The 14,812-nt window shown below is 45.6% G+C and overlaps 1 protein-coding gene across 1 annotated transcript in view; it reads right to left on the reverse strand.

Annotated features, from left to right (window-relative positions):
* The window catches only part of Isca1 (iron-sulfur cluster assembly 1), a 15,486-nt gene continuing 674 nt past the window's right edge, over window positions 1-14,812 (reverse strand). Inside the window, exons 2-4 of the mRNA XM_031358206.1 lie at window positions 7,346-7,399; window positions 3,548-3,653; window positions 1-1,545 (exon numbers count right to left, since the gene is read on the reverse strand). Of these exons, the coding sequence (XP_031214066.1) occupies window positions 1,397-1,545; window positions 3,548-3,653; window positions 7,346-7,399 (309 nt within the window). The 3' untranslated portion in view covers window positions 1-1,396. The remainder of the gene's footprint in view (window positions 1,546-3,547; window positions 3,654-7,345; window positions 7,400-14,812) is intronic.

The following is a 14,812-nucleotide window of genomic DNA, read 5'->3' on the forward strand; positions in this document are numbered from 1 at the left end:
TCATAAAGATGTGTGTTTTTAATTGACAACTCAATCTCTTCATACAATATTGCACAAATTAAGGATGTATCAACAATTCTACTTATGATACAAACTCATCAATATTCATATAAAACTAAGAGTTGATACATTTTGGTGATAGGTACTTTAGTAAATAGAACAAATATTTCACTCAGCTGCATGAGACTCAGCCTTCCACAAAAGAATTCACAGGTTACTTAAGCTGTCCAACCCAAGGCTATCAAGACCACTTAAAGAAAAACTTGGGATCCGGGTGTGGCATCCCAAGCCTCAGAATGTTGAAGCAGGAGGACTGTGCGTTCAATGCTGGCCTGTAGTATACAGCAAAACCATGGCTCAAAAAACTGGTGATAAAAACATTAAAAAAAAATTAGCAATTTCATTTAGGAACCAGAAAGCATATGCAAACTGGCAACTCTAAGAATTCGCATATTCTGCTCCACAGGTCCTGTGCTGAGAATAATCCCACTGCTGCAGATCTTCTCTATAAGAAGAAACTATTGTTTCAAAGTTCGAAACAAACAAGATGGCAATTCACACGAAAGGGTTTACACAAGATTCTATTCAAAAGAAAACTAACAAAGTCTCTATAAATTAAGAAATTCTGGTGAGAGCGCTGGCCAGGTGGGAAGCCAAGGCCACTCTCCTCACCGAATGTCTCCAACAGCACTGCTGTGACCTCAAGGAAGGGAGAGCTGGGCAGGAGCTCTGAGTGAGCTGCTGGCTGCTCACCATGAGCGATTCTAACTGCAAGAACTAAGCAAAACATCATGAAGCATGCCTGAAAGGACAGACTGAAACCAGGCCTAGTGGTTCCCACCTTCTGATACTGGAACTCAGAACTCGGGAACTGTTGAAGGGTTGGCAAATGAGGCATGTGATGATCACATTTAGGTAAAAATGTAATGGGCCATGCCAAAGGTGAGGGAAACAAGGTCCGACTACACTGTTTCCCACAGCTGTCCTGCCTGAGACTGGGGGTTGGCAAAGATTGAGACAGGGACAGGAGACACACTCAAGCCGTTCTGCGATGTAGGTGCATGCCTGTTATCCCATTCCTCAATTCCCAGCAAAGCAATGGCCACGAAGCTGGTTCTAGCACAAAGCAGGCTACAGCGTAAGGGCAGGGTAGGAGTTTTCTGTACAGAACAGAACGGCTCAAGGAACCAACGGCTTCTCAGTTTCTGTGTCTTACAGAGAGTACAGATACCGTGTTTTCGGAACTCTTCACACGTTGGCTTGATTTCCAAATGCGTCACTTTATTTTCACCCACGAGGCAGCCATACTATAACTTCTGAGCACGTGACATCACATGATTTCTTCAGTAAGCTCCAAGGCAGACCCAGCTCTCCTGGAGCTCACAGTCCTGAGGTTTCACACGTGAAAGCTTTCACCACAGCCACAGGTCCCCTTGATGTTGGGGTTATTGAACACAAACTCACTGGACAGTTTGTCTTCCACGTAGTCCATCTCTGTTCCTAACAGAGTTAGCTGTGCTTTCTTCTCGATGAACACTCGGACTCCTTGGGGAAAAGGAAACACATGTCACAAAGCCTGCAGTGTGCAGGACGTGCAAATCAGAGCCCAGAGTCTCTAGTGGGCACTGTCAGCCACTCTGCAGCTGACGAGTGACCCCGGGACCTCCTTTCAGGGGGAAGTGCACAGCTTGCTGCTAGTCCAAACAAGTCTATATGTAATAGGGAGACCCTTTGATATGTGGAAATTCCATGGTACTTATGCAAGTCTATGATTCGCTTTTCACTGTACTTTACTCATTGTTACTCATTGTTTTTCAATTTGCTGTAGGAAAATGTAATTCTATGACCTTTTAAATGATGACATGACATCTGTGTCTGACACCATCAGCCAAAAATACCCACAGTACTGTTGTTTCATGGGGCATTTCTAACCAGACCACATAAACCAAGAACCTGCAATGATCCATGGACTCCAGAGCTCCAGGCTGCTGATGGCCTTACACTTACACATGAACACATACCTGCAGGGGCAAGTGAGGCTTATGTTTGAACTGATGTCATTCTTAGACTTTCATGTGGACGGGTGTTTGCCTGTAGGTGTCTGTGCAATGCCTGACCAGAGGACAGGCATTAGAACAAAAGTTAGAGATGGTTGTGAGCCACACGTGATTGCTGGGAACTGAATCCTGGTTTTCTGGAAGAACTGCAAGCACCACTCCAGCTCCAATATTTTATAAGTGATTAATTTCAGTTAAGTATGATGGAAGTAGAGTTAGGAATATAATTCCTGCTTGTCTAACACAAAAAGGCTTGCAAGCTACCACCAGCATGGCTCAAACGCACAGACCTGAGCACAAAGCTCCTGAGCTCTCCCTTTCTCCAGGCTGTAGTGTTCCTTCCTGTGTCTTACATAAGACCTTGCTAGCCCAGGCTGGCCTGACCTTATCTTGAACCCCAAACTTACAATCCCTATCAATAGTAGCGGCATTAAATGACGCAACAAATCACACCTCACTCTTCAGTAGGTTTTGCAAGATGACAGGAGCTGGTGTCAAATACAGTAACTAATAAAGTCCTCAAAAGCATACTTGTAGTGGAGGGTGTGCTGCTCTTGCAGAGGATCAAGCTTGGTTCTCAGCAATCATCCCAGGCAGCTCACAACCACCTGTCATTCCCGCTCCAGGGAGCAGCCACCTCTGGCCGTCCCAGGATCAGGAATCTGCACTAATAAACACACACTTCACAATACATGCGAAACTTCTCAAAAGAAACAGCTGGATGGTTCCCTTTGTTCTGTGGTTTTAATATCTGAGTGGGTGGTGAGAGGCTCAGGGGTAAAAGGAGTCTCGAAAGCCTGAGTTCATACTCAGAGCCCACAGTAGAGGGAGAACCGCGTCCCAAAAGCTGTCCCCTGACTTCACAAACTGATGTGATCTTGAAAAGCTTATGAGGCTGAGCCTGATGGCAACTGTAATTCTAGCCTTCAGAAGCCGTGGGAGGAGCATCAAGATTCAAGCCTGGGCTATGTAGGAAAGACACCTGTCTCAAACAACAAGAACAAGACAAAAAACTGGGACCAAAATCAGCCAAAGCCTCTCCTAGGGATGATGGTTAGAGCTGAGAGAAGCCAACTGCCCCACAGACTTTGTCTGGACCAGGAGCCTCCCCAGCACTAGGCTCAATGCGACCTGAGAAAAAGTCCCTTCTCTCATTTCAGTGGCTGCACATAGATAATATGCCAAAGAAAGCCTGCCTGCCAAGACTGGGCATGCATGAGAGCCACTCACGGGATACCTAACACAGATAGCAGTCTTTATATCTGTTTTGTACAAGAAAAGTTTTCGTCAGAACAATGTGCCCAGAAAACATTAGAGAGACAGAAACCTCCACTGCTCACCAGAGCCGAGCATGGAGTACATAGCTCTAACTCATCACTGGGAGGTAGGGCAGGAATTGAGGTCATTCTTACACCTGGCCACACAAAGAGTTCAGGCTAGCCTAGGTTACAAAAGAACCTGTCTCAAGAAGACAAGAGAAGAGAGCTCACCATCTTGAATAACTTCTTCATCAGAATCTCCTTTTGTCTTTGTATACTCCAGGCTGTAAGAGAGGCCATTACAACCCCTGGTTCGCACGCCAACTTTGAGACCCACCTGAAAAGAATTGAGAATGTAAACTTAGTGCTAACAGTACAGATTAAAGGACTAATGAAAGTCGTGGCTACAGTCAAGCGTAGTGACTCACTCCTTGAGCCCCAGCACTTGTTTCAGAGGCTGAGGGATGAGGACTTTGGCAAGCTGGAGGCCGGCGTCTCAAGAAAAGGAACAAGGGCTGCATTAGCTCAGAAAAGAGCTGACAGGGCAGCTCCAGAACCTAAGGAAGACCTCCAGAATACACACATACACACACACTAACACAAATACCTGCACGTATTAATAAAATCACACTTCAAGGAAAAAAGCAACCTTTGGTATTTATTCCCATTACTCTCTTTCTCTTAAACTTGGTGGAATGTAACAGATTTCTGGTTACACAATGCTTCTGTAAGAACAAATGTAACAGGAAACAAATTTGAAAACAGACAGCACACAGGAAGAAGCACACAGCCACTGCCATCCAGAAAAGCAGATTTCCTGTTTTCCCCAGTCCTGGTTGCATTTGCATCTGGATTGTTTTTATTATAGCATATTACACATTTTCCTCTTTATTTTACTGATATTTTATTTTATATAAGGTATTAGTTTTAGAGTGTTTGCTTCCTGACTATAATTTGGAGTAATGTGAGCACAGTGAACACTAGTTGCTTGTCTTATAGTTCAGGCTGGTCTCAAACTAATGATCCACCTGGTTTACCCTTCCAAGCGCTGCACCCATGGGTGTATGTACCATACCTGGCTTTTCTTTCTTTTACTTTTTTCTTGTTTTATTTTGAGTAGAGGGTCTGAAAAATGGTATCAACTTGCTATGCAGCCAGCCCTGCTTGGCCCAGAACTCACGACCTGCTTGCTTCTACCTCTCAAACTTTGCGTCCACCACGGCTGGCTTTCTTTTTCTTCTGAGACAGGGTCTCTCTATGTAGACCAAGCTGGCCTTAAACTGAGACCTGACTGTGTCTACCTCCAAAAGCTGGAGTTAAAGGTATGCACTGCCACACGCATCCTTTTTTCTTTTGATGGCAGAGATTTTGTCTTTAAAAGCCAGGCTTCCTTCAAGAGGGCCTGCTCCACCTTTTCTGTGAGGTGTTCTCTGGAGGCTTCTGGTTAGTGAGCACGGAGGCTCACCCTGTCCCCTGGCAACCATCCTGCCTTTTGAGGAGCCTCCTTTTTAGGGCACTTCAGTAAAACATTCCAAAGAAGCAGGAAGCCAAAGATCTCAGTATTTTTGGGTGAGTGTGTGTGTGGTGGGGGCGGGGTGAAGTGGGAGCTGAAGGAGAGGCCACGGAGGGTGCTGTTTACTGGCTTGCTTTGCTCCTTATGGCTTGCTTGGCCTCTTTTGTTTTCTTTCTTCCTTTTAAAAGGAATTATTTATTTATTTAATTATATGATTATACTGTAGCTGTCTTCAGACACACACCAGAAGAGGGCATCAGATCCCATTACACATGGTTGTGAGCCACCATGTGGTTGCTGGGAACTGAACTCAGGACCTCTGGAAGAGCAGTCAGTGCTCTTAACCGCTGAGCCGTCTCTCCAGCCTAGCCTGCTTTCTTATAGTACCTAGGACCACCAACCTGAGACTGAAACTACCGATACCAGCCCTTCCCCCATACCCTCATCAATCACAAATGAAGAAAATGGCCCACAGGCGTCCCTACAGCTCAGTGTTATGGAAGCAGTTTCTCAGTTGAGGCTCCTTCCTTTCAGGTGACTCCAGCTTGTGTCAAGTTGACATAAAACTAGCCAGCACAACACCCTGATGTGATGTTCTAGCAGTATCTATCTATGCTCTCAGTATTGGTGCCTGCCTCTTCTATTAAGCAGCCAGTCAGTCAGCACTTCCCTAAGGCCTGCCCCACCAGGGCACTCCAATCCTGTGAGACTGAGGTGTGCTTGCTTCAAGCTCCACCACAGAGGGGAGCTGTACCTTGTACAGCTTAGACTGAGGACTTATTTATTCTAAGTGGGAATTAGCTCCCTGGATGGATTTCTGGAACATAAGTACTAAGCATTTTTTAGTTTCTGTCTCTGTTCACAGAAGTCCTTAAGAAAGCAGAAGTTCAAACAAGGCAGAGGACATCAGAGTTCTGACGGGGTGAGGGGTGCTGTACAGAGCGTGCTGGCTGAGGTCCTATGCATCCTATGCACACTCTCAGAAACACACAAAACAAAAGCAAACAGAGTTCCTCCTCAGTATTTGAAAATACAGTTTTAAGCCAGGCTTGGCAGCTCACATCTGCAGCCCCAGCACTTGGGAAGGAGAGAGATCTCCATGAGTTCAAAGACAGCCTCATTTAAATAGAATTCCAATCCAAGTTGGTTTAGGTAATGAGTTTGGAAAAGGAGTTGTTAATCGTATAAATTACACATTTTTACACCATCAAGAACAAACACACCTTTATAAAACCTACACAGCTAATTTCATGAAATTTGGGGGGGGGGTGGTCTTGGTCAATGTATGCACTAGAAAGTTCAGAGTCAGGGAGCCGACATTTGTTAGCATTTAACAACTTTCAGGATGGAGCTGTGAGCAGTACAGTCCGGCTGTTCAAGAGCATCCAGAAAACAGCCTCAGGCCTAACAAATGACTACCCACAGACCACAGCTCAAAGCAATTCACAGACCCAATTTAAGTACCCTGCATGCAGGGACGGATTCTCTGTGGACATAGTAAGTCTTGCATCCAGGTCCAGAACACTGGGCCTGGCTCACTTCACCAACAGCCGGTAAATGGTGTCTGTGGCAGACATGAAAACCCAGATACCTTTCACACACAAGGTTAGTTGAACACGTCAAACCTCCTCAGGAATATGTGCAGCCACGAAGGAGGGTGTGATGGTTTGCATATGCTTGGCCCAGGGAGTGGCACTATTAGGAGGTGTGGCCCTGTTAGAGTGGGTGTGTCACTGTGGGCGTGGGCTTAAGACCCTCACCTAGCTGCCTGGGAGTCAGTCTTCTGCTAGCAGCCTTCAGATGAAGATGTAAAACTCTCAGCTCCTCCTGCACCATGCCTGCCTCTGCCATGCTCCTGCCTTGATGATGATGGACTGAACCTCTGAACCTGTAAGCCAGCCCCAATTAAATCTTGTCCTTGTAAGAGTTGCCTTGGTCATGGTGTCTGTTCACAGCAGTAAAACCCTAACTAAGACAGAGTGAGACCTTTAGATAATGACCTGGAAGATCTTCAGGCTGAATTATCAGAGTAAACCAGAGTGAAACCACAGCATGTACTGCACAGTCTATGGAAGCAAGAGAGACCCACACAAGAACACGTGCCGTGCAGGCCAGTGGTTCTCTGGGGAGGATGTTGTCCTTACAACTTAGGGAGAGGGTGCTACTCCCATGCAGCAGGCAGAGGCCAGGGACACTCCAGAATACCCTGGGCCATCCCTAGGCACACAGTGAGCACCCAGACAAGCTCAGGCTGATCTGTAGTCTGGCTGGCTAGGGTCGTGAGCAGCAGCTTTCTATGGAAACACTCCCTCCCTGTGTAAGGTTCAAGAGTTTGGGTGCAGTTCCCTGTAGAACACCTGCCTGGCACTAGTGAGGCCCGGAGTTGAATCCTTGCCAAGGAAAAAACTAACAAAACCAAATACCTCAATCAATGAGAACATACATGCTTGCAACAAAATAAATACATTTGTACTCAAACAGAACTTCAGCTCTGCTAACTTTGAACAGTCACTTACATGCTCAGGCTTGTCTTTAAGAAGTTGTTTTATCTTGTTCACAGCAGAGGGGGTCTGAAAAAAAGAAACAGTTTATCATCAAACTCATCTTCTGGCCAGGCCTTAAGCTCATGTCTTGCCAGGGGACCTGTGGATTTAGTTAAGCAAAGGGAGCCTTCCAGTGTGGGTCAACACATACCTGGGTATCCGGGTGGGCGGCCACTGTATTCAGTGACAGGTTGTGGCTGTGTTTCTTAGAATGCAGCTCAGCCTAGCCTAATAGTCTTCAGCATGAGACCAATGTCTGGATGTACAGATCAGTGCCACCAGTCTCATTTTCTTGTAGAGGATGCTGGGACCTAGTCTGATCTGAAACATTCTTGGACCACTCACTGGGTATACCCAAAGTTACATGTCATGAGCATTTTTTTCTAATGTCTAGGTTCCTAGTGGTTAATGGGTAATCCTTTCCCTAGAATTCTTGTCAAGACTAAATACTGAAAGGCAGGGGTACATCCCAGACAGGGAACCATTCTGGAATCCAGGAGAGGCCCAGGCACAGTGCAGACTGGCAGCTACTGTAGGGAAGGTGAGAGGACTCTTGAGGAGGAAAGAGGGTCCCTGTTACTTTGTGTCCATTAGCCACTCCAGCTGGCAGGATCTTTTGTGATCAAGCTTAATGAGCATCAGGCCAGTGCTGAGGGGACAGATCACAGGCACAGAGCCCTAGTCCGGGTTCTCTCTCTTAGCTGAAGTTTGGACAGATGATGATGTACAAATACAATGTCAGAACCAAATCAAGAGTCATGGAATCAACACTGAAAACAACATGAACCGTGATGCTGTGTGCTACAGGCTGGGAAGGCACCTCACTTGGTAATGTGTGGCTTTGTAGTCCTGAGGACCCGAGTTCAAGTTCCATAAAACAAAACAATAAGCTGGCCTACTTGGGAAGTACCATGCCAGTAAGAAGTCTTGTCCTTAAAAAGGAAGGTGGGGGCCCCTGAGGAATGAATGACACTGGAATGTCCTCCAGCCTCCACACGTGTGCATACATGTACACATGTACCAGCAGCTCCTTTACATATATACCCCCCACACAAAGAGAAAGCAATGCGATACATGTAAAGTAAGTGGCTGCTGTTTAGTGCACTATTTTAAAGTATTATGTATGATATGTGTGTATTTCATTTTGTGTAGCACTGCAAAAAAAAAAAAAGAAAAAAAAAAGAAAAAGAAAAATCACTGCCAGCTGGTCTTTCAAGGCCTGAGTTACATACAGTGCAGCTGACCAGAGAGGCATGCAGGCACTGCAATAAAGGGCAGAAGAAAAGAATGGTAACCTCAAAAAGTTAACAAAAACATTTGTTAAAGTTCAAACATCAAGCTAGGCATGGTGGCACAGGCCTTTAGACCCAGCACTGGGGAGGCAGAGGCCCTGGTCTACAGAGTGAGTTCCAGACAGTCAATGCTACATAGAAAAATCCTGTCTTACACCCCCCCCCTCCCGCAACCCTCCTCCCTTCCCCGTGATGGTTTGTATATGCTTGGCCCAGGGAATGGCACTACTAGAAGGTGTGGCCCAGATTGAAAGTGTATACACCACCATGCCTGGATCTGGGACTTGGTTTGTCTGAGGCTGACCTTGAACTCAGAGATCTCCTTGCTTTAGTCTCCTGGGATCAAAGGCATGCACTACCTTGCCTGGGCCTAAGCTTTTCATGGCTACTATGCCTCAAGATCTTCACGCCAAGATCCAGGTCAAAAACTTGTGTCTTTCAGCCTCAAGATCTGGATCACAGGTGAGCCCTCCAATCCTGGATTATAGTTCACTCCAGACACAGTCAAGCTGACAACCAGGAATAGCCATTACTCCTCTCTCCCCCCTCCCCCAAATCCCACCTCTAATAACAGCACATCTAAGAGCAAGCCTTGTCAGGCAGAAGAAAGGCTGCAATGGAGAGGGGGTGGAACGTCAGTGTGGGGCTGCAGTGACCAGAACTCAGCAAACAGGTGCACGGCAGAAATAAACAATAGAAGAAAACTAATACACATGCCTAGCTTAAGACACTCATAAGTAAGATATGATAAGACTCTGAACTTTTCTCTGGTTATTCGGAAGCTTTTAATGATCACAAATCAATCTAATTGTGATTTTATTACATCTTGCCATATTGTTCTTCTCATAAAAAAAAGGCTACATCAATAGAGATAAAGCCAAGCAAACAAGGCAATTAGAGAAGCTGCCAGGCGAGCTTGTGCTGCTCCATCCCTGGGATTTGAGCATCCTGTGAGGTAAAGCTCCACAAACTCTAGCAGAGTAAGGAAGGAGAGACAACTAACTGGCAGGCTGCTCTTTCAGGAAAAGCCAAGGGGTGCAGAGGGCCACCACGAACACTAACCAACCAGGGCACTGCTACCCGGTGACATCACATGTCCCAGAGTAGACCAGTGTTTCATTTCACAGTTGAAGTGGTTGCTTTATAATATGGCCTCAGAAAAGAGGTAACTTTTAAAGGTGAACTTATTTGGGAAGGGATTAAGTATGTATATCCTACTAGATCTTAAAATTACCTAAACTTAATTCAAAAAGAAAAAATAATTTTAGTGAAAATAAAAGGTTTGTCAGGCTGGAGAGATGGCTCAGTGGGTAAGAGCATTGACTGCTCTTCCAAAGGTCTTGAGTTCAAATCCCAGCAACCACATGGTGGCTCACAACAACTGTAATGATATCTGACTCCCTCTTCTGGTGTGTCTGAAGACAGCTACGGTGCACTTATTTATACTAATTAATAAATCTTTGAGGAAGCAGGGACTGAGTGAACGTGGCCAACTGGAGCGAGCAGAAGTCCTAAAAAAAAAGTCAATTTCCAACAACCAGATGAAGGCTCACAACTAGCTACAGTGTGTACTCATATGCATAAAATAAATAAATCTTAAAAAAAAAAAAGGTTTGTCAAGGAAAACTAGAACATTTTAAAATGTGCTTATTTACTGTTCTTCCAAGTGACTGCCAATAAGCACTTCCTTCCCTGTCTTCCAGTTGTATATTTTCTTTTTTTTGTTTGTTTGTTTTTTGTTTTTTCGAGACAGGGTTTCTCTGTGTAGCCTGGCTGTCCTGGAACTCAGTAGACCAGGCTGGCCTCGAACTCAGAAATCCACCTGTCTCTGCCTCCCAAGTGCTGCGATTAAAGACGTGCACCACCACTGCCTGGTCAGTTGTATATTTTCATGAGCACCTTTCCTACAGGAAATGCATCTATTCTCTGCAACAGAACATGACTTCTGAAAACAGCCTTACAGAGGCTGCTGGGGCTTAAAGCACGGGCTGCTCTTGCAGAGGCTCTGGGTTTGGTTCCCAGCACCCCTGTGGTGGCTCACCACCATCTGTAACTTCAGAGAATCCAATGGCCCCTCTAACCCCTGGGGGGTGGGGATGCCAGGCACTCAGGATACATATACACATATGCAAGCAAGAGACCCATAGACATAAAACAAAATAATCAAAACCAAAAAACTTTGAAGGCACAGCTTAGGGAACCGTGACTGTTGGAGCCTGGGTAGAATGCACAGGTACAACGAGAAAATGAAACTCACTGTACTGTCTGATGAGAACACAGGGGCTTTCTCATTAACTGGGAGTGAGCTTTATCCCCATAAAGTTTTCTTAAGTTGCCTACTTTGGTGTTTTCTTCTTTTCTCAAGTCTCAGAAAACATTTAGACAGTGGCTGCCTGTAATTCTAGCTAATTGGAAGCTGAGGAAGGAGGATCATGAATTTGAGATCAGCCTGATATACAGAGCTAGTTGTCTCAAAACAATTTCAACACAGGGAGCAAAAGCAAGCTATCCATCCACACTGGCATGGACTGCTAATATTCACATCCTGTTTACAGGGAAAGGCATGCAAGAAAAAGTAACATTAAAAGGACCTACATGTCTGCAAGCTGCTGCCAAGTGACCAAACCCCGTCTTACCTTTGCCATGTTCCTCACTGAGGAGCTGTTACTAAGGAGCTCTCAACTAAGAGGGAGAGAGGGACAGCTTAAGCTCTATTCCTGCCTTGTTCTGGAGACAGACTGGGCACTCCAGGCTGGTCTTAGCACTCAACCCTTATGCCTCTGTGAGCCACCATTGTTCAGCTAAGGGACTGTTCTGATTAGTCAAAAGAACTGCATGGCTAGGACGGGGCTCTGCATGGGATTGCCCTTTCTGTTCACAGTAGAGAGCTGGATTTGGTACTAGGAAAGTTAAGTACCCCCTTATCTCAGGTCTGTGTGCACACCCTGGCAGGGGGGAGGTCTTCCCTGAACCCCACTGCAGGTCTAGCAGCTTTCTATTATGTCTGCATTCCCAGACCAGCTCGATCTGAACCTTCCCAAGAAATTTACCAACAAGTAAGTTCTCAGAATTCAGATTACTGAAATCCTGTAAAATCTAGTAATGCCTTTTAATCAGCTCCTGTGTAAACTACCATAGGAACATGGCAGCTTAAAGTGAGTACGTACTGAAGATGTCTCTAAAAACTTCTCAAAGGGCTGGTGAAGTAGTTTGTCAGGTAAAGGAACTTGTGGACATGCTTGAAGACCAGAGTTTGATTCCTGGGACCCACATGACGGAAGGAGAGAAGTGACACCCAGAGTTGTCCTCTGATCACACAATCACTAAGGCACACATGACCATACATACACAATAAATAAGCGTAATTTAAAATATTAAAAACACAAGACAAACAATTATTTATTCCAAGGCTGTTTATTTTGTCAGAATGCTGGGAAATGCACTTCTGGAGTGAATGTTTCAGAACTGCTCACATGGCCTGGGGGGTGGGCCAGTAGGGTGGCTAAAGGCCACCCTGAGCCCCAGCCCTGCCTGCTCTCATCCCAGCACTGGGATTACAAGTATGCACCACCCCCATCCCCCAGCTCTAGCTTTTTTTTTTTTTTTTTTTTAAATCTGGGAACTGGAGAGGAAACTCAGGCCCTGAGCTTCACAGTTCATCCTCTGCTGGTTTAGCCCCCTCCCCCACATAGGCCCCTCCCTTGGGCTGGTGTTTGTTATAGCTCATGCTTTTTTTTAAAAGATTTTTATTTTTTATTTTACTTATGAGTACACTACAGCTGTCAGACACACCAGAAGAGGGCATCAGAACCCCATTACAGGTAGTTGTGAGCCACTATGTGGTTGCTGGGAATTTGAACTCGGGACCTCTGGAAGAGCAGTCAGTGCTCTTAACCTCTGAGCCATCTCTCCAGCCCCAGCTCATGCTTTTAATCTTACAGCTCTGTGGTTAAGATGTAATATAATATTTGCAAGGGCTACTAAATGAATGACTAAAGAGTTAACAATTGTAAAACAAACGAATCACTCTGTACAATGAACACACAATACCCCAGCCACAGGCTTTCTCTCTTCTCACACTATAACCTGAAGCAGCTGCTGTACCACTGGACCAAAAACCTGGCTGGACTCTGCAGGTTTTCCTGGTAAGTTTCTAACCCAGAGGCATGTGCTAGTTGCTGTTCCGAAGATCTGGCCTTACTCCAGTGAAGTAACAGGTCCTTACATACCTCGTGGGCCCTCTCTATCAGGCTGTGCTGGGAAGCTAAGTCCTCCAGGGTCTTCTGTGTATACAGGAAACGAGGCTCTCAGCCCATCAACATAGATGCTAGCTAGGCCCCACCACCACTCACAAGTTGAGCTTTGTGCAGTATGAGCCTCTAGTCATGAAAGTTGACTACCTCTGTCTTGAACAATGATGGAGATAAAGCTGCTCATCAACCAGGAGGCAATGTTCACATTCTTCAGTCATATCTGACTCTGGTCTCTACAAATTCAATTCTATTAACTCCTAGAGATACAGAGGTGGGAGGGAGCCCATTCTTTTTGGATGTGGTGAGCTGGAGCCATTCCGGGCTTGCAGATCTTACCAGTCTACACCACAGTGTAATGGCTATTCCTGGTTGTCAGCTTGACTATGTCTGGAATGCACTACAATCCAGAACTGGAGGGCTCAACCTGTGATCCAGATCTTGAGGCTGGAAGACACAAGTTTCTGACCTGGATCGTGGCATGGAGATCTTGAGGTATAGTGGCTATGTAAAGCATAGGCCAAGGCAAGGTAGTGCATGCCTTTAATCCCAGGAGACTGAGGCAAGGACATCTCTGAGTTCAATGTGGGCCACACCTTCTGCTGGAGGCCTACATAAGGACACTGGAAGGAGGAAGATTCGCTTTCTGCCTGCTTGCACTTACTTGCCAGCACATGTGTTGGAACCTACTTCTACAGAAGACCAGCTGAAACAACTAGCCCCATGGGACTGAGTGGCTACTAGATTTTTGGACTTTCCATTCACAGTCAACCATTGCTGGGGAGACGGACTACAGACTGTAAGTCGTTATAATAAATTCCCTTACTATATAGAGATAATCCATAAGTTCTAGAGAACCCTGACTAATACACACAGCCCAATGTGCCAGCCCATCAATTCTGTCCAGGACTGGCATCAGCTCACAGATAGTTGGTGTTTATGCTTTATGTTACACCTTTTCCAGTCATGGCTGACTTCTAGTAGACTCTACAGATGCTGCAGTATGCTAGGCTTCCTGCTGGCAGGCTGATGGACGGGCCAGGCAATACCTAACTCTAATCACTCTGGTTTGCTAGTTATCTCTCTCTCTCACACTTCAGGCCTTTGGCCACCTCGTTGCTTTTTCATTTGCTATATGCTGGGGTTCAAAATGTTTACCAGACACTTGAAAAACAAGCACGAACCTCGACACCTGCCAACTGCTGTGCTGTTCCGTGTCCTACGAAAATCAAGGAACGGTGATTCTAGGACCAGGCCTAACACCACAGACTCAACAGCTGAGGCGGGCAGCACGGGCAGAGGGTGTGAATTGAGATCTGCTACGACAACACATAATGAAACAGAAGATTACAAAGCACGACACACAGGCCAGGACTGTACAAACGAGATGTTACTCCTGGTAAGAATGTCCTATGGAGGGTGGGACCCAGGGAGCTCAATTATTTCTAGACATGAAAAACAGCGGGTCTTGATAATGTATGCTGAAGAGGGAGGAACGGGGAGGAAAGGGGCGGGTCGAAATTTCCCAAGTAACATGTACTATGCCAAATGGTGATTAAAAAAAAAAAGCCTAAGCAAGCAAACAAGCAATGACAACCACCACCACCACCACCTGTCCTGTGCTTGACTTTTCTAGGACCTACTATTTATTTACTTGTGTGAGGATTCTGATCTATGCTCAGTAAGATGAACATAGCTGGGATTGTGCTTGCCCAATCCTAGAATTCATGATATACCTGCGGAGACGAAAACTAGCTTGCTTCACAGGGAAAATCAACACCGAATACAGTGTGATTATTGGGGCAAACTGAAGGGCCAAACAATGACCTATCATAAAAACAGATTCTCTCACTTGATCACGACTCCCTTCTATTTTGCTTCAACTAATTATTGGCAAC

Source organism: Mastomys coucha, unplaced genomic scaffold (assembly GCF_008632895.1).
Source record: "Mastomys coucha isolate ucsf_1 unplaced genomic scaffold, UCSF_Mcou_1 pScaffold7, whole genome shotgun sequence".
NCBI lineage: Eukaryota > Metazoa > Chordata > Mammalia > Rodentia > Muridae > Mastomys > Mastomys coucha.